The 19,392-nt window shown below is 49.7% G+C and overlaps 2 protein-coding genes across 8 annotated transcripts in view; both read left to right on the plus strand.

Annotated features, from left to right (window-relative positions):
- Positions 1-3,398, plus strand: part of ABCA3 (ATP binding cassette subfamily A member 3) — a 59,451-nt gene extending 56,053 nt beyond the window's left edge. The window contains exon 32 of one of the 2 annotated variants that reach the window (XM_036310127.1): positions 1,663-3,398. In XM_036310127.1, the coding sequence (XP_036166020.1) occupies positions 1,663-1,794 (132 nt within the window). In that variant the 3' untranslated portion in view covers positions 1,795-3,398. The remainder of the gene's footprint in view (positions 1-1,662) is intronic. The other variant, XM_036310126.1, reaches the window with a different exon arrangement.
- A 6,947-nt stretch (positions 3,399-10,345) lies between these two features.
- RNPS1 (RNA binding protein with serine rich domain 1) lies at positions 10,346-19,014 on the plus strand. Of its 6 annotated transcripts, XM_036308885.1 has the most exons (9): positions 10,477-10,494; positions 10,744-10,886; positions 13,349-13,536; positions 13,779-13,934; positions 14,573-14,764; positions 15,035-15,137; positions 15,587-15,740; positions 17,617-17,758; positions 18,142-19,014. In XM_036308885.1, the coding sequence occupies exons 3-9, from the start codon at positions 13,466-13,468 to the stop codon at positions 18,239-18,241; spliced, it is 918 nt and encodes a 305-aa protein (XP_036164778.1). In that variant the 5' UTR covers positions 10,477-10,494; positions 10,744-10,886; positions 13,349-13,465; the 3' UTR covers positions 18,242-19,014. The 6 variants fall into 6 exon arrangements, with proteins under 6 accessions (XP_036164782.1, XP_036164776.1, XP_036164781.1 ...); XM_036308883.1 differs by lacking the exon at positions 10,744-10,886 and having other exon boundaries at positions 10,363-10,494; XM_036308886.1 differs by lacking the exon at positions 10,477-10,494 and having other exon boundaries at positions 10,796-10,931.
- The last annotated feature ends 378 nt before the right edge of the window (positions 19,015-19,392 follow it).

Raw genomic sequence — 19,392 nt, forward strand, 5'->3', positions numbered from 1 at the left:
AAAATTGTCAATGGAAGATATAGAGTTCAGAACCACACTTTTAAGGTCTCTCAAGAACTGTTTAGAAGCCGCCGATAAACTTAATGAGATCTACAAGAAAACTAATGAGACCCTCGATGTTATATTGGGGAACAAACTAGAAATTAAGCATACACGGACTGAAATAACGAATATTATACAGACTCCCAACAGCAGACCAGAGGAGCGCAAGAATCAAGTCAATGATTTAAAATGCGAGGAAGCAAAAAACACCCAATCGGAAAAGCAAAATGAAAAAAGAATCCAAAAATGCGAGGATAGTGTAAGGAGCCTCTGGGACAGCTTCAAGCGTACCAACATCAGAATTATAGGGGCACCAGAAGATGAGAGAGAGCAAGATATTGAAAACCTATTTGAAGAAATAATGACAGAAAACTTCCCCCACCTGGTGAAAGAAATGGACTTACAGGTCCAAGAAGCACGGAAAACCCCAAACAAAAGGAATCCAAAGAGGACCACACCAAGACACATCATAATTAAAATGCCAAGAGCAAAAGATAAAGAGAGAATCTTAAAAACAGCAAGAGAAAGAAACTCAGTTACCTACAAGGGAATACCCATACGACTGTCAGCTGATTTCTCAACAGAAACTTTGCAGGCCAGAAGGGAGTGGCAAGAAATATTCAAAGTGATGAATACCAAGAACCTACAACCAAGATTACTTTATCCAGCAAAGCTATCATTCAGAATTGAAGGTCAGATAAAGAGCTTCACAGATAAGGAAAAGCTAAAGGAGTTCATCACCACCAAACCAGGATTATATGAAATGCTGAAAGGTATCCTTTAAGAAGAGGAAGAGGAAGAAAAAGGTAAAGATACAAATTATGAACAACAAATATGCATCTATCAACAAGTGAATCTAAGAATCAAGTGAATAAATAATCTGATGAACAGAATGAACTGGTGATTATAATAGAATCAGGGACATAGAAAGGGAATGGACTGACTATTCTTGGGGGGGAAAGGGGTGTGGGAGATGCGGGAAGAGACTGGACAAAAATCGTGCACCTATGGATGAGGACAGTGGGTGGGGAGTGAGGGCGGAGGGTGGGGCGGGAACTGGGAGGAGGGGAGTTATGGGGGGGAAAAAAGAGGAACAAATGTAATAATCTGAACAATAAAGATCTAATTAAAAAAAAAGAAAAAAAAAGAAAAATGGGAATTAAGAAAAAAGAAGCTAGAAGATTTGAAATGTAGATGCAAATATGCCACAAACTAATATAATACCAGAGCCAGATGAAAGAATAGAGAAAAATTGCAGAAGGCAGATATTGCATGATTCCACTTATATTAATTATCTAAATAATAAAACTCATAGAAACAGAAAAAAAATAAAAATAAAAATAAAAATAAATTAAAAAAAAAAAAGAAAGAAAGGAAACTGGCTCAGGGAAGGAACACAGCTTGCCTTAGGTCATATTCTAAGAGTCAGGAGGACACCCTGTCCCCCAGTCTGCTCACCAAGCATAACCCATCTCTTCCCTCTGGGATCTTGGCTCACCCTGTAAAGCCAACTCCCTGTGGATGCCCTGGGGGCTGGACTGGGCAGGGATAGGATCTCTGTGGCCATACCACCCCTTATGGCCAGGGGCTTGTTAACAGCAGCTTGTCTGTGTCCCAAAGGTGTTTGGTGTCCTGGAGAAGGCCAAGGAGAAGTATGGAGTGGACGACTACTCTGTGAGCCAGATCTCATTGGAGCAAGTCTTCCTGAGCTTTGCCCACCTGCAGCCACCCGCCGAGGACGAGGGGCCGTGAGGAGCCTGGCCGAGGTGGGATGAGGGGAGCACAGGTGGACATCCTCTCCCTCCGAGTTCACCGTATCCTGCACCTTTATTTCTAATCACTGTTTTCTATGATGGACATGAAATCAAGGCACAATGTGGACTGGGTGTGTCAGTGTCTTCACAGCAGGGATCAGCATGCGAGCACCTGCGTCTAAGGTGGTTGTCGAACCCCACTCCCAGAAGTCAAGATCCCAACCGAGAGCCGGTCCGGTCCGGTCCGTGTCGGCAAGCTGCAGGGCTGTTGGGGAGAGCTTGTCCCGGAAGGGGCCACAGCTGACCCGGGGAGTGAATTTCCCTACGAGCTCGTGAAGAGAGCACTCAGTGACATCTCCATGTCCACACGTGGCACAGAGCTTCTCTGGGTGTGAAACGGGAAACCGGCTGGGCAGTTGGCAGCCGACTCGCCAGGCTGCCCAGAATGGACCGAAAGGTCACCATTGCCATCCATGAGGGAGATGCCAGCTGTGATGAGGCACTAAAGTCTTGGCTCCCAGGATAGCCGGGGGCAACCAGAGAGTCCATGCTCCTCAGAGTGTGGACACAACACCAGGCAGAGCTGACCCTTCGTGTAGCACCATCCCGTCAGTAACTTCCAGAGTCGGCCAGCACAGGGAGGGAAGGCAGTCCTCCATTCCAGACCCTGGCCTTCTGGGAAGCCACCAGCCAGGAGACCAGGCAGGGACTGAGCGGCCATCTATGGAGGGTGCACCGAACACATGGTGACTCAGTGTCCAGAAAATAAAGGCTGGAAGGGAACATGACCACAGTCTGTGAGTCACGCACAAGATGGGAGTCACGGGCCCAGTACCTCACCCGCAGTCCTAACACAAGCTTTCTGTGTCAAGTTTCAGACAAACAAAAGCAAGAGCCCATTTCTCCCAGTATGTAGTAAACTTACAGAATTCACTGTCATGAGGTGAAGAAATAAGCCAAAAATACAAGTGCAAACGCAGGTTATATAAATAGCCAACTGACAGATGTTTGTCTACAGTGAGGAAAGACAGGTGTAGGGCTGGTGTAGGAAGGTGCGTGAACAGGAGACCTCTAGCCCCAGGGCCACTCATGGGCTTTAAGCCTCTTCCCAGATTATTCTTCAGCATCAGCTCCCTTTTTATTTATGTACTATTTATTTCTCAGCTTTCTACATTTTCCATTATTTGAATCTCTGTGCCTTTTACATTCTCTCAGAATTTATAGTTTTAGAAAACACTTGTTTTCATCACTGGTTCATCTTGGTCAGTTTCAAATTTGCATTTTTATCAGTCTCTCAAAGTTTATAAACACTGCAAATGGTTTCCAGTAGCTTTTTTTCCCCTTTAAAATTCTTCAAACTATCATCCTTTAGTTCCATGTTATAAAAAATAAACCTTGGGGTGGTTGTGGTCCTAAACATGGGCCAACGAAAAACATCTGAGAGAAGGGCCTCAGTTGTTGGCAGGAACTGTGGTTGCTATGCCCATATTGAGTTTGCTGGGTCACTGGAGGAGGGTAAAGGCCAGCACGGCTTGGCTGCATGTCCACACTTCACAACCCTACTGCAGGGCTTCCTGGGCTGTTTTATTTTAAAATATGTTTTTACTGACTTTTAGAAGAAGGGAGAGGGAGAGAAACATCAATGAGAAAGAAAAACATCTATTGGCTGCCTCCTGCACTCCCTACTGGGGATCAGGATCAAAACCTGGGCATGTGCCCTGACCAGGAATCAAGCCAGCCCCTCTCAGTGCACGGGACAACCCTCAACCAACTGAACCATACCAGCCAGGGCTCCTGGGCTGTTTTTAAGCCCATGTGTTAGAAATGTGTCATTTTTCTCCTTTGATGACACAAAAAAGGATGTGAGGAAAGATGTTTAGGACTGAAGGAACATTTAATCCGTATGTGAGGCACATATATGAAGTCAAGACTGCATCAGTTCAGGGAGAGTGGGTTCGTTGACAGAAGATGAGGTTCAGAGATTAATTTGAAGGAGACTGGCAGGATGAAAGTGGGGACAGTCGTAATCAGAGGTCCTTCTTAGGAAGATGACCTGGCAGCTGTGGAAAGGCTGATACAGGCACAGCCGAAGCTGCAGCAGTGGGGACCAGAGGGACAGGCCCACAGCACAGGGGGAGAGCCCAGAAGACTGTCTGTGAGAGGAGCACCCACACATGGAGCTTGGGTAACTGCAGGAGGGACAATGAGAAGGGACCCCGGGAGCAGCAGGAAGGAGCACTGCTGGTAGGGTCCAGTGTGTCCCAAATCATCTACAAAGCTGCTGAAAACCTGGTGTGAAGCTGAGTGTCCTCAAGGAGCAGGAGTGGGGCCTAAGAAACCATACACATACCCTGTCCCGGTTGGTTTTAGCTGTGGCAGCTCGAAGCCCGGGAGACGGGTGTAGAAAGGAGCCGTGGACATCGTGCTCCCCTCCCCCACCAGCAGAAAGTCAGTCGTTGTCATCCATCCTCCCATTCCTATCACTCTCCTCTAGACCTTCAGCCCAGACAGTCCCTAGAGATGCTGGTCCCAAACAGCTGTCACATCTGGCAGGCATAGCCCTCCAGGGGGACTCCACTCCTGCCCTGCCCCCAACAGCAGTTAGGAGACCCAGGAGACGAGGTCCTGCCTTCCCTGCCCTGTGCGGCCTGGTCGGGGGCTCCTGAAGGACAGACACCCACATCAGGGCCGAGAGCAAGGCCCAGAGAAGTCCTGCCCAGTCCAATGGTGTGGCTCAACAGAAACAGGCAGTGGGCAGAGGGACTGACCTTCATTCAGCCTGACAGCTGCCCCCAGAACTTAGAGCTCTGACAGGGAAAGGGCAGCCATGTGTGAAGGGTGGCGGAGACCTTAGTGGGGGGCAGGGCTGAAGCCAAGCCTCTCCATCACTTTCACTGTGGGGAAGGGCTGCCAGGCAGTAGGTCACAAGTCAAGGGGACCCCACCCCCCAGGCCACAAGAACAGCTTCTGCAGAATGAAGACCGCAGCAGACTTGCTGAGCACATCAGAAAATCCCAGATTGCAGTGGTTTAGAAAAGACAGTTTATTTCTCTGCCAAATACAAAGTCCAGAGCAGGCAGTGCAGGCATTCTGTCGGAGTCAGGCTGCATTTGCCTGCTCCATGCAGGTGCAGGCCTCCCTCCTCAAGGTTATCTCTCAGGGTCCAAGGGCTGCTGAGGCTTCCAGATGGCATCATCAGAAAGCAGCACAGGAGCAGGAGGGCACAGCTCCCAGCGGCTGCCAGACACTTCTGCGTCCATATCACTGCCCAGAATGCAGGCATATGGCTGCACCAGCTACAAGAAGCTGGGACATGCAGATAAAACCCAGTCACCAGGACACAACTACAGTTTCTGTCGTGATTGTAGCAGGCAGGTTGGCATCCTGAAGGTGACCCCCCTATGTATGCCTTCGTTGTCCACCTGAGCTCACCTTATCAAGTAAGCTCCAGAGACCAGCAGAAGTGGCCACATCCTAAGGCCTGCTCCCTACCCATTCTCCATGTAGTGCCCTGGCCCTCTGGTTGCAGGGGCTCAGAAAAACAAACTGGACAGTTTCTTGCTGAGCAAATTCCAATCCCAGATCTCTGGTCTGGGATCCCTGGCCTGGCCTCATAAAGTAGCAGCAGACAAAACCAAGGAGTGAGCCAAGGCCAGCACCTGGAGGGGAGGGGAGGCGGGGAGGCAGGTCCAAGGGAGGCCACAAGCTCTTTGGGGGTGAGGGGGAGAAGGCTCCAAAAGGCTGGCATAAGGCTAGACTGCCAACCAGGGCAGCTGGTTCCTGCTGCTCCATCTGAGTGACACCCCGTGCCAGCTGCTGTTAGCTCACCTCTGGCGTAGGCTCGCCAGGCCCTCTGGGACCCCCACTCGCACACAGGTGGGCCAATGTGAAGGTGAGTGCCGCCCACACTCATCCAGAGCCTGCCCGCTGCACTGAGGGACAGAGTGTCACCTGCAGACAGAGGGACGGACGTTCCTGGGTTGTTGGCCTGGGCCCTACCTGGACCCAGAGGGACTAAGTTCTATCCACTCTTGCATCTCAGAGATGGCCCAAACATTCTAAGAGGCACCCCACACACACACCAACACCAAAGTTAGGGTTAGGCCAGTGGTTGGCAAACCGTGGCTTGCGAGCCACATGGGGCTCTTTGGCCCCTTGAGTGTGGCTCTTCCACAAAATACCACGTGTGGGTGCGCGCGTACAGTGCGATTGAAACTTCGTGGCCCATGCGCAGAAGTTGGTTTTCGGCCTGGGCCAGTCTATTTTGAAGAAGTGGCGTTGGAAGAAGTGGGGGGTGTCAGTCGGGATACACAGCGCAGGGGAGGTACATTGTTTTGAGGTACATTCGCTGAGGCCGACCCCTTCCAACTCTCCCATCCACACTCATCTATCTGAAACAAGTATAGAAGACCAGTGTGGATGGGAGAGTTGGAAGGGGTCGACCTCAGCGAACGTACCTCAGATTGAGGACGTTTTTAGCAAAGGCCAGCTTAGGAGTCCCCTAATTAAGCTAATAACAGTGTACCTACCTATATAGTTTTAGTTTTAAAAATTTGGCTCTCAAAAGAAATTTCAATCGTTGTACTGTTGATATTTGGCTCTGTTGACTAATGAGTTTGCTGACCACTGGGTTAGGCTGCTCACCCCACGCCACAGCTGAGGCCAGTAGGCAAGTGTACGATATCCCACCCTCCACACAAAAGGCTGTTCCCTGAACCCTGCTAAGGTCTGATCCCAAACCCCGGAATGTTTAAGCTCCTGCAACCCGTCTCCCTTCCCCAACAGAGGGCTCTCTAGGGACCCTGCATGAGAGGGAGCTCAGGGAAGGTGGGCCTGGAGACCACCAGAGAAGGGCAGCAATGCAGAGGTCCAGGCACCTGAGGAGAGGCAGCCAGGAGGCAGCACAGTGCTAGGCCGAGTCCCATCCCCACATGATGGGCCCACGTAGTCTGGGCTTCAAGCAGACAGGGGGAGGGGCTAAAGCTGTGGGGTCAGGCCTGGGGAGCAGGGCCCCTGCCTGCCTTCCTTAACACGTGCTGCTGCCCAGGCCCCACTCCTGGGCCTGGCCCATGCCCCACAGGTGCTGGCTTCAGAGGCCTCTGAGGTCAGAGAAGCTCCAAGTTGACTAGCTGTGTGAGGCACAGGGAAGGGGGGAGGGCTGGGGGCTTGGCCACACAGCCCAAACCCACTCAACAGCACAGCATGACCTGAGGCCTACCCAGTGCTACAGCACACAATTCACCTGCTCTGCACCCAGTTCTGGCCAGGCCCCATCCTGTTCCCTGTGACCGTCCCAGAGTGGGAAGCTCAGGTGTTACTACTGACTTCCTTGGGGCAGAAACAAACATGGGGCTTTGAGCATTAAAACCAGCACAGGCTCCCAAACCCACTGCTCAGCTGGCCCGGCCCTGCAGCCCCTACTGATTTTGATAACAAAAATCAGTAATATTTAGAAACAAATTTGATTAATTTCATGTGATAAATCACATTTTATATAAAACGTGTTACACAATACAGTGTCTCCTGGGAGAGTCCAGAGATGCCTAGAGCAGGGGGGACCTAGCTGGGAGGTGGGGCTCAGGACTTGATGCCCCACACCTTGGAGACACTAACTGAGGACTCCAGACCTTCACTGGCTGGATGGCCCTTTCAGACCCAGTCAGTACCAACTGGGCTCCTTCATGATGGGCTGCAGGCATTCACCCCCACAGACAGGAGCCAGCCTTAGGAACCCGTTGCCTCTTCTAAGGCCTCCCCCAAGGTCACTGAGCCATCACACCTCCCTGACCCCACCCAAACCCCTCTTCCACCTGGCTGGGCCACCTCTGCCCTGGCACAGAGACTGCTGGCAACGGGTAAAAGTGCAGGCTTACAAGGGGTCAGAATGCCTGCTCAAAGCTTCTCAGGGGCCCACCATGACCTCCAGCACAGCCCTAGCTATCCCTGACCCTCTCTGTGTCCAGGATCACCAGCCTCCAAGGGCAGGCACTGCAGAGGGTATCAGGCCCACAGAGGATGGAGGCAGAGGGAACATTCTACTCCTTTGATGTGGGTACACTCTCAAAGCGAGAGCAGCCCCACATCACCAACAGGTGGCCGGCCCTCAGCACTGGGAGGAGAGGGAGGGGGACTCAGGACACTGGCCAGAGCCTGCAGGATACCTGTGGCTGGCGGCCAAATGCCCTGTCCACAGGAGCCCTGCCCCACCCCCTCGGTCAAATCTGGGCCAATGACCTCCTAAAGTCTCCGAAGGCCCCTGCTCCTATCCCTCAGCCCCCATGGCCTCAGCATGTTGGCACTGTGGGCTGGGGCAGGGGGAGGGACAGGGGGAAGGACAGGAGCCTCTAGTTTTATTTTTTTCATGTTTCTTCCAAACACATTCTGCCAATCCCCAAAATGGCAAAAGCCAGGATGCTTAAACGTTAAAGCTCACCAGATGATAATACACTTGATAACAAAAATCAGTAATATTTAGAAACAAATTTGATTAATTTCATGTGATAAATCACATTTTATATAAAACGTGTTATACAATGCAATACACAGATTATAGAACTGTACACCCAAAACCTGTAATTTTATTAACCAATGTCACCCAATAAATTCAATAAAAGTTCCAATAAATTCAATAAAAGTTCCTAAATAAAAAAAAAAGATTAAATGTGTTAAAATTTAAATGCATGTCAAATTACTAGTATATTACATTAGGACATTTTCAAAAAGCAGAGGGGGTTTGTGAGGCCAGCTGGTTATTTCCCCATCCTTCTCTCCTCATGCTAGGGACATGGGCCTGCCCCCCTCCCAGCCGGGATGTCCCTGCTGCCCTGGGCAAAAACTTGGGAGTTCAAGGCCCTTCAGGCACCCACGGAGGGTTGGCCCAGGATGTGTGGGGCTCCAGCATGCTGCCACAGCCTCCTCACAGACCTCCAGGCCTGGACCACCAAGGCCACCCCAGCCCCAATGCGAACACTGGGCCTCTGCACTGCTGCAGGACCAGGGCTGCCCCTCTGTTCCACTGACCCTTCCATGCCTGGCCTTGGCAGAGGTGACAGTGATGCAGAGAATTTAAGTTGCTCTAAATGTCCCCTCATCCCTGCCATCAAATCTAAATCCAAAGGGAAGACACCAACCCAGACGGACTCAACCTGCCAACCCAGCCCCAGGAACATGTTGGTGCCTTAGTGGAGGGGACTGGGGGGGAGGGGGGGGGGCCGGACTTGGGGGGGCAGGTTGCTCCTCCCACGCCTCATTTGTCCGGACTCCTCAGACACCCTCAGTACAGGGTGGGGTGTTAGGGGCACACTTGACATCCCTGGGTGGGAGACACTATTGGAGGAGGGAAAGGAGTCACCATCACTGGCTGGGAACACCAGCAGAACAAGGAGCAATGACTTGCAGAGGGCATCCACAGCACCGTCCATCCACCCCAAGTCACCAAGCCAGTCCTCCCCGATGACATCTAATCCGTCTCCAAGTCACATGGATTCCTTCCTCCAAAAAAAATCATCTAGGATCTATTCCCTTCTCTTCCTTACAGCACCTAACTGTGCAGACAACGTCTGGGGCTGGGTGCACATTCCTTCCTTCCACTAATAAGTCAAGGAAGGACTTCTTGTCAGACACCGAGGCGGGGGGGGGGGGGGGGGGGGGTGCTGGGGGATGGGGGCGGAAGTGGTGGGTAGCGGTTGGCACAAAAGGGAACAAAACCCAAAGCCTGGCCCTCTCAAGTAGGCTGGCCGGGTCGGGGCCTCTACACCCTCAGCCTTCTTCTGCCTTTCCTGTGCCTCCCTGCCCACGCCGTCCACAGGCAGGGAGGGTGGTTGGGTGGAGCAGGGAGGCCTCAGGCGGTATCTGGCTCACCCTCCACGTCCCCCCGCACCGCTGAACTGCACCTTCCCAGCCCCGGCCTTCGAGCTGCCACACGGGCCTCCCTCCGCGTCTTCCAACGAGTCTCCGCGCCTTTGCATATGACGTTCCCTCTGCCGGCGCGCCCTTCCACGGGGCTGCAGTGTCACCTCCTCCGAGACGCCTTCCCTTTGGCACCTTGTCTTCTGCCTTTCGTACCCCGTCCGTTCTGGCCGCACTGCCCCGTCCAGTCCCTCCGGCCGAGTTCCGCCAGTGCAGAAGCCAGTCTTCACGGCCAACACGCACACCACGCGTGGTTTCTAACCGCACGAACCCATCCGCTGACCCGCCCACGCCCATGCCCATGCCCTGCGGGCCTCCAAGACCTGCAGCCAAAGGCCGCTGCCACCGCCCGGTCCCCCAGGGCGCGAAACAAATCCGTAAGGAGTTTAGCGCCCGGGAAACCGCCAGGTCCCCTGCGAGCCCAGACACGGGCCCACGGAGAGAGGCGGGGCCGCGCTAGCCAAACCCGCGCCGCCCCTTCAGCTGCCCGAGCGGCTCAGGCCTTCCAGCCCCAACAAGCAGCCAACGTGTCGGCCCCCTGAGGCGCGTAGCCAGCCCAGGGCAGTCCAGCACCCCTGCAGAGGGAGTGACCGAGTAAGAATTCCCAGTGCGTCTCCCCACAACCCGCCTTGGCCCTTTAACACTCCGAGCGCTCGCGCCCATTGGCGGAGAGGCTCTACGTCATCGCTGCGCGCCGAACGGCGTCTTCCCGCTCCCTAACCCTGACAACTGAGCGTCGCCGACCTCAGCGGCTGAGGAGAGCGGGACGAAGTCGCGGTGGCGGGAAGATGTAAGTGGGGGAATCCGACCCCATCCGACCTTCGGGGGGTCGCGCCCCGCTATCGGCGGGGCGCATCTTGGAGCCGGCGCGCTCCTCGGCCCCGCGGCGAGGACGGCGGCCCGGCGGTGCAGCGCGGGGACTAAGAAGAAAAGAGTGTGGTCCGGGTGGACAGAGTGGGAGGGTTCGAGGCCGCGGCCCGGAAGTAGTTGGAGCCGCGGCGGGCGGAAGGGCGGCCTGGCATCGTCCCTTCTGCGGCAGGCCCAGCTAGGCCCACCGGACTCGGAACAACCGCGAGCGTGGCCTCTGCCCTCAGGACCCTCTCGCCGGGCTGGAGATCCGGGCCTGCAACGCCGGGCCCTGCCCTGGAAGCGCTCGCGGTTCGGCGCCTGGACTGGGGAGTTGTGAGTGAACGGGTGCGGCGAGGTCGCGTGCGAAGCCCGTGCCCGGTGGGTGCGGAGTTGCTTTGTGGGATAGATGTCGTCTAATCCTCCCTTCAGGGCCATTAATTCAAACATTTACTCCACGAATGTTCACTGAGCCCCTGTGCGCCCGCCATTCCCGGTGCTAGCCCGTGGGGATACGGCCCCCTGAGGTCACGGAGCGCGGATTGACGGCTGAACCCAGAAGGGAAGGTTAAAATCTATGGAGGAGATACGTGGCTTTTTCTCTTTGTTATTTTGCATGAATCGTGCCTAAAACGTACTTTTAAGTGGGGAAGGCTCTCTGAAGATTTGAGCTGAACGCCATCTGCTCGAGATTTAACTAATTGTTCTCTCCTCTCTCTGACTGTCGGACGCGCACCTTCTCCGGAGGATGGGGGAGGTACCCGAGCCCTGTGCTGTTAACCCGAACGTGTGTGAGCAGAGAACCTCAACCTTTGCTGGTTAGCGTTCGGCCACACCCGACGAAGAGTTCATTTACTCTGTGGTTTAATTTTTAGTGTTTAAGAGTAATTGATGGTGCCTGTTTTCACGAAGTACATTCCAGCAGATCTTTTAAGTCAGTGTAGGTAGCCATTGGCCACATAGGGCTATTGGGCACTTGAAATACCAAATGGGGGGTGTTTTTAGGCTTAATAGTGGGTGTTAAATGTTATACTAATAAGATTTTATACCGATTGCTGAAAAGGTAACACTTGTTGACTTCTACTTTTTGTGATGTGGCTTCTAGAAAATGTTAGGGTATGTTTGGAACGCTGTTGGACAGTGCTGCTCCTAGTGATCCTAAGGGGGCTGTTCAGGGACCACCTGTTGAGCACTCAGGGATATGTGGCTTTGGGGACAAGGGTTTCTATAGGGAAAGAGCCTCCAAACATGAAGAAACAGCCCTTACTGAGCCTTAACTAGATGCCCAGTCTCTTTCATGAGTTAATTTGATTGATGTCCTTGATAATTCTGAGGTGTAGGAACTGTACTTATCACCATTATACTGGTGAGAAGTTGAGGCTCAGAAAGGTTAAGTGACTTATCCAAGGTTACACAGCAAAGCTAACTCAAGCTGACTTCAGAGTCTTAACCCTAATCACTGATTGTCCAAGGACGCTAACCTTACCTGGTATTGCCAGCTCGGTGTCTGTACTGTGTTAATGTTTTAAGGCAAAACATTAAAGATTTTACAGCCCGAGAAAAGAGGAGCATTCATTTGATTGTCCAAGGCCAGGCACTTTGTTAACCATACCATTATTCACATTTTGGACACTCCCTTCACACACGGAAACAGAATCCCAATGGGTGTGCTATGTCCATTTTACTTACAGGCTATTGAAAAAGGTGGGACAGAAGTACTGACATCCTGAGATCTTTGCTTACAACTCAAGCAAATTTTACAAAACCTCACGGGAATTACTGAGGCAGCAGTCGCCAGGAAGTAGGGCACATAACGAATTAGCAGTTTGTTCTTGAGTAAAATTTACTAATGACCATTTATTGAGCATGTACTGCAGTTCAGGCACTTTGCTAAATCCTTAACCTGTGGTATTTTGTCCAATTCCAATGTCTACTTCCCATCCCCAAGCATTTTATCTTTGAAAGAATATAAACATACAGAAAGGTTGAAAGAATTGTACAGTGAATACTCACATTACCACCACCTAGATTTTATTAGTCACATTTCTGCAATATTTGCTTTATCATATATGAACCAAAGTTCAGTGGTTACAATGACTACTCTTTAACGTATTGTTTCATTGCTTTTAATTTTATAATTTATGTGTGTGGGTAATAAACTTTTTTTTTTAAACCTCATCTGAGGACATATTTGAGAGAGAGGGAGAAAGAGACATCGATCAGTTGCCTTCTATACATGCCCAATCCAGGGTCTAATCCACAGCCCAGGTATGTACCCTGACCAGGAATCAAACTGGCAGCCTTTTGGTACAATGCTCAGCCAACTGAACCACTCTGTTTTGATACCAGTACCAGTCACTTTTGAAGTAGTTTTTGCTTCCAGTAATATCATATATCCAAAGTATCCTATAAGGAAATTAGAGCAATAAAACAAGATCTAAACCTATCAGGAGAGCCACACACATTCACTTAGGTTTTTCTCTATTCTGCATGCAAATGTGCTGTAGTATTTCTGAGGGATTGTAAAGGGCTTATCGTCAAACTTAGAAGTGAAAAATGGGTAAATAACAGTGGCCAGCATTTCCTTAAGAAAAAGACAAGCTGAGGTGACGATTCTACTGTGTGTCCTGTGAAGATGGGATCTTCCCTAGGGAAGTGGTCCCCGGGTGTTCCTGGCTTTGTCGACCCTCGCTGCTGTGTTCCCTGCCGCCATCTTGTGTGCTCAGCTTTTGGTTGCGAACTAGATTTGTTGCCTTGTCAATTTGTTCACTCTGTAAATCCTTTTATCTTGTTATTAGGCTGCACTTTGGCGTAAATTGCAATCGATTAGGGATCGTTTCTCTGACTCAAGTTAGAAGTGAGAGTTCAGATAAGTGAGGCCACCATTGCTGCTTTGAACACCTCAGAAGGGGAGAATGGATTTATCAGGAGTGAAAAAGAAGAGCTTGCTAGGAGTCAAAGAAAATAATAAAAAGTCCAGCACTAGGTAATTCTTCTGTCAGATTTTTCTAGTGCTACTTTGGGGGTGCTTGTTGCTAGGGACTCTGAGAAAGGGGAAGATTGGAAATGTCTTACATTGTACGGTGAAAGTGACCTAAGCCACAGATCATTTTTGGTCTATGATGGCCTGGGATCTGTAGCCGCATGGATCCCCTCTTTTGGGTTGTGCTGTTGTTTCTGGGTTTGATCAGAGGGGCATGTGATCTCACACTCTTCTTCATCATCCAGGGCTCCTTCTCCTTCCAAACGCAAAGACCGTTCTGATGAGAAGTCCAAGGATCGCTCTAAAGATAAAGGGGCCACCAAGGAGTCGAGTGAGAAGGATCGTGGCAGGGATAAAACTCGAAAGAGGCGCAGCGCTTCCAGTGGTAGCAGCAGCACCAGGTGGGGCTGACGGGATTGTGTTGAGAGGCCTAGCTTCCCTCTTGAAGAACCCCGGGAGAGCTCTGTCTTTTTTATTATTTGTGAAGAAATCACACTCTGTTAATTGGCATTCTACTTGTGGCCAACTGGTTTGGGGTTTGCTCTGGTTATATATAGGAAGTTGGTGTCTGGTTTTTCTTTCCTGGAGATGTCGAGGAATGAGATGTCTTGGGGTATATTTTTCTCTAAAGTGCTTTTTATTCGGAGTAATTGTATTGCCATAGCCCTGAACTTTTTTCTTCCATTGAAAACCAGCCTCAGTCAGCCAATCAGTAGTTACCTTTCAAGCTGAATTGATGGCTCTGACTTGCCAGGCTCCTTCCTTACCTTTCAGTAGACAGGGCTTCTGTGTCAGTAGGAAGCAGCTCATTCTTCCTTTTTTGTCACTGCACAATGTGAATGCCGTTTCCTGTTCCTCCCAATGGTTTTGGCTTGAGTGTGAGATGGTAAATGTTTTCCCCGCTGGGGAACGTAGTGCCACTTGGAAAACAGAACAGCTATTTACTCTTGGGAGCATGGTGCAGGCTTGCTTATGCTGTAAAGAAACATTGCTCCCACCTGTTGTCTGTAACACCCGCCTCCTCCATCTCACTCCTCAGGTCTCGGTCCAGCTCTACCTCCAGCTCTGGCTCCAGTACTAGCACTGGCTCAAGCAGCGGGTCTAGCTCTTCATCAGCATCAAGCCGCTCCGGAAGTTCCAGCACATCCCGAAGCTCCAGTTCCAGCAGCTCCTCCGGCTCTCCGAGTCCTTCTCGGCGCAGACATGACAACAGGCGGCGTTCCCGCTCCAAGTAAGCTCCCCTCCAACACCATTTCTCACCAAACTTGTGAATTATCTGTAAACGTAAGTTTACAAAGGGGGACTATAAAGTTACTGTAATTCTAAAAGTAGACCCCAAAGGAGTCTTTCTGTCTTAGTAGTATTTCTAAGACAGGGATAATATGTATGAACTAGTAGGAAAGGCTTCCTTATTTAAAAACTCACGCTAGCAGTTAACATCCCAACAAAAAAACTTTGACAACAGAAATTGATTGTTTTGGTATTTTGTTTTTTCAATCAGATCCAAACCACCCAAAAGAGATGAAAAGGAAAGGAAAAGGCGGAGCCCTTCCCCTAAACCCACCAAAGTCCACATTGGTAGGCTCACCAGGAATGTGACCAAGGTGAGGAATCCCAAATGCAGTGGATCAGGGATGGTAGCCTTTTGGAGGACTTGTGTGATGGATGGTACATGATTCAAGTAGTGCACTGATGAATTCATTTTAATGGAGTAAGTGTGTGTGTGTGTGACTAGATTTACCACCAATGCCAACAATGTGGTGAATTCTCGTGTGTGTTGTTTGTTTTTATTAATGATTTCAGAGAGGAAGGGAGGGAGAGAGAGATGGACACATCAATAATGAAAGAGAATCACTGATCTGCTGCCTCCTGCATGCCCCACACTGGGGATCGAGCCCGCTACCCGGGCATGTGCCCTAACCAAAAATTGAACCATGACCTCCTGGTTCATAGGTCGACGCTCAACCACTGAGCCACCGAGGCCAGGCAGTTCTCTTTGACTCTAATACAAGTGACTGGTGCTTAAGCATTAGTGACACTCCTTTCCCTTTAGGATCACATCATGGAGATATTCTCCACCTATGGAAAAATTAAAATGATTGACATGCCTGTAGAAAGGATGCACCCCCATCTATCTAAAGGCTATGCATACGTGGAGTTTGAGAATCCAGATGAAGCTGAGAAGGCGCTGAAGCACATGGATGGAGGTGGGTGTGGGTGGCCCTTCCAGCACTCCTGGACGCCCTTCTCTGTCTCCTATCCAAGACGGGCTACCCACCACATATAGGGACCTTTAGAACCACTTTCCAACGTGGCTGCACATCAAAATCTCTCTGGAGCTCTTTCAGGATTTTAAATCCTATTCAGTGGGTGTGTTTTTACCAAAAAACATGTATATGGAACATTATTGAAAAAAATTAGCAGACATGAATATATTAGCATTTTAAGAATTTTTCAACCTGTTAAAAAGCTTAAGATTGAATGGTGTGGGTTTTGTGGGGGTTTTTTTTTTTTACAAAGAGTATATTATGGATATAATGGAGCCATTTGACTTTTGTATGAGAACATTTCCTGTAATCCTCAGTCATTTTTCTATTTTGCTAACATTTCAGCATTTTTAGGATTTTTTAAATTACCTGAATTCACAAATTTAACCCATTTTCCAAAAGCTTGTATCTTAGCTGTTTCTGATGACATTTGCAGCCATTTGGTATTGAGCAGAATGGTTTTAACGGTTAAACATTTGTGAATAGTTTCAGATGGCCAGTTTTCATTTTGTCTTTAAGGAATGTGTAATTTGTCTCTGCCCCAGCTCACTGACTGTTTCAATTTATTTAAATCCCTTTGAACTGTTTTAGGGAGTAGTTTAGTTCAGAATAAACTACAGTCCATCACTTTGCATGCATCAGCTTTTGGCTTTGTGAGTCACACCTTCGTATTAGAGACTGTCAGTCATGTTTGATGGCTTGTGCACTTGCTAAAAATTCAGGAGACTTGGACACATCCAAGGTGTACCTGATTTATAAACATTCCACATTTTCTTTTAAGATTCTGGTGGACTTTTGTGTTTCCATATTGTGCTATCCACCATCGAATGGAACAAGTCTACATTGTCTCCAGAAGGAAAATCTTGAAAAGGCTTGGCTTTTACTAGCAGCTGGCCAAAAGGTGTATTTGTCTCTGTTGTCTTATAATCAGTACCATGAATTTCATAACGGGCTGGCTTTGGTAGTGCCAGGGCCAGCTTAGGCTGCAAATACTTAAGCCTTTTGAGTCTTTTCTGAACACAGTTCCTCGTGCCTCAGTTATCCCCTCCATGCCTTTGCCATTTCCTTAAAGGTTGGAGCTGAGAAGATCAAAGAGCCCTTTACCCTGTGGGGACACACAGGGGCTGTGCTTGGTTCCCTGAGCAATTCCTAGACTGAGGTTGCAGTGTATGCTTTCCTGGGGTTCCTGGGTCTGCGGCTCAGTGTCCTTTGGTCTTTCACTGAATCTCTGCAGGCTCTTCTGGCCTCCTTCCTATGCTGCCTCCCTGTGAGCACTTCCAAACTCTTAGGGTAGACTTGGCATCTCCTGAACCTCATTTCATTTTGTCCCCTCACCCCTGAGGTTTTCTTCCTCCTGAGCCCTACTTCCCAGGTGATAATTCATCTAAAACCTGGTGCTGATCATCTGTCTCAGTTCTTGTGAAACCCCCTTGTGAGTCTCCCTTCTCTTGCCTGTCCCCTTCCCATTGTTTTTGAGAAGGAAGCTCAAGTGCTAATCCCATGGTCCGGCTCAGGGCCGGCACACTCTTCCCCTCAGTTTTGCAGATTCCAGCATGTTCTTTAGATGTTGACCCTGGGAGGCCATCCCAGTGTGTCAAGATTGAGTCCCCAGTAATGTTCTATGCCCACTTAGAGTTTTCTAAATGAAACCTTCAATGATAGTAATTTATGTGGTTATTTCTGTGAGGAGCTGAGTTTGTCCTTATTCCCAGGGCCCATTTGTCTTGCTTTCCATGGTATGCCTACATCTGACATGGGGCCTGGCCTAGATTAGGGGCATGTTAGATATTATGTGACTTGATCCTTTTTTCAACAGGACAAATTGATGGCCAGGAAATCACAGCCACTGCTGTGCTGGCCCCCTGGCCTAGGCCACCCCCTAGGCGATTCAGCCCTCCCAGGAGAATGCTACCACCACCTCCCATGTGGCGTCGGTCACCCCCACGAATGAGGAGAAGGTGAGTCAGTTTGGGGTTTCACAGGAGACGGGGGCCAGTCTGGGTTGGTTTTATTTACACCACAATGTGACAGTAATGACTTTGGGATTTTATTCGGCCCCACACGTACTCATGCACGAGTGCACACACACCATGATGCGCCTTCAAAGCTCATGTTCATTACAGCAGGAGAAAGGGAGAGAGACCACCAGAAGGTGTGGCCCTTGCAGGTTGCACCAAAACTCCAGAACATCTTTCCTTCGCAAGCTATCCTGACTCGGAGTATTGAACCAGGAAACTGTACAGAATTGTTTCAAAAAGCCAGCGTTGCCCCTGCAGTCCAAGATGCAGAGCTGCTTCCATGGTGTGTGCTTCAGTGTCTGATGTTTTTCCTCTTCCCACAGGTCACGCTCCCCACGGCGCAGGTCCCCCGTGCGTCGGCGATCCCGTTCCCCCGGCCGCCGCCGCCACAGGAGCCGCTCCAGCTCCAATTCCTCCCGATAAGCAAACCGCCGAAACTCTGCCCCGAAACGTATATCCCATCCAACTCAGTTCTGTCACTTTTCTAGCTGAAGGACAGTCAGTAGGAAACGAATCCTCACTCAGGGGCAGGCTTCCACAGGAGCATCGAGATGTTTCCTCTGAAGGCCAAGTTTGGCTGCAGAAGTGTTGTTGATTTGGGGTTGTGCCTATGAAGATGCTCTCCAGTTTCTTAGCTAGAAAGTTCCCACGTTCCCAGTCTCTGAGAGTCAGTAGCAGAGCCAACAGGAACAGAGCAGGGTTCCAGGTGGCAATGCCGCCCCAGCCTGGGAGCACATTTCCATTCCATAGATGACCTAGGGCCCATCTAGTAGCCTGAGGATCCTTCAGGAAAGGGCATGCTTTTGTGCAGCTGCTGTTCCTATAAACCTGGCCGTGCTCCCCTGCTTGAGTTCTGACTCTAGAGAAACATCCCATGTTAGTTGATGTAAATGGTTCTGTTTTCACATGTACTCATGTACATACATCCATGTGGCACATCTCCTTTTTCTCTGAAATTGGTAAGCAAATTGAGAGCTCTGCAAGGTCATCACAGACCTTCCCCCCCTCCGTGGTGGTCTTTGGGGTTACCTTGGCAACGTGTACATTGCTTTTTCGGCTATTATTGTACAGTCAGTACTATGAATTTTCTGTTTTGAAATTTTTTTGTAACTTTGTAGCATTTTAGATAATGTGTTTATACTTTGTTGTGTAGAGTAAAAGAATTGTGTTGAATAAATCTAGGATTAGAATACAGATTGAGTGTTGGGTTCACTGCTTTCTTCCTGTCTCTTGGCCCCAAAGATAGCTATGATTGTGAGGGACATGTGGCTGCCTAAAATCTTAATTGGTTTCGTTTTCAAAGTCACACCTCTAAAATCAAAAAAGAGCACTGGTCAGTTGGGTTGCTCCTGCACATAGACATATATGAGGAAGATGTTTTATCACCTTTATATCCCCAGGAACTTCTAGTTCTGCCTGACTGGAAACATGGATCTCATTTGCTGCTGCTATATTTGATACTACGGGAAAAAATATTTTTCCTCATAAATTGGTTTGTTCCAAGAGGAAGACTTTGAAACACTTAAGGTGTTAAAGAGCAAAAGTTCAAATTATCCGACATTGCACTTGACCCT

This window comes from Myotis myotis, unplaced genomic scaffold (genome assembly GCF_014108235.1).
Source record: "Myotis myotis isolate mMyoMyo1 unplaced genomic scaffold, mMyoMyo1.p scaffold_m19_p_5, whole genome shotgun sequence".
Taxonomy (NCBI): domain Eukaryota; kingdom Metazoa; phylum Chordata; class Mammalia; order Chiroptera; family Vespertilionidae; genus Myotis; species Myotis myotis.

Excerpts from the sequence above, each read along its gene's own strand:
- RNPS1 (XM_036308883.1), top strand. The coding sequence starts at position 13,466 with ATGGATTTATCAGGAGTGAAAAAGAAGAGCTTGCTAGGAGTCAAAGAA. Across the intron at positions 13,537-13,778 it reads AATAAAAAGTCCAGCACTAG|GGCTCCTTCTCCTTCCAAAC; the intron begins GTAATTCTTCTG and ends TTCATCATCCAG. Across the intron at positions 15,741-17,616 it reads GCTGAAGCACATGGATGGAG|GACAAATTGATGGCCAGGAA; the intron begins GTGGGTGTGGGT and ends TTTTTTCAACAG.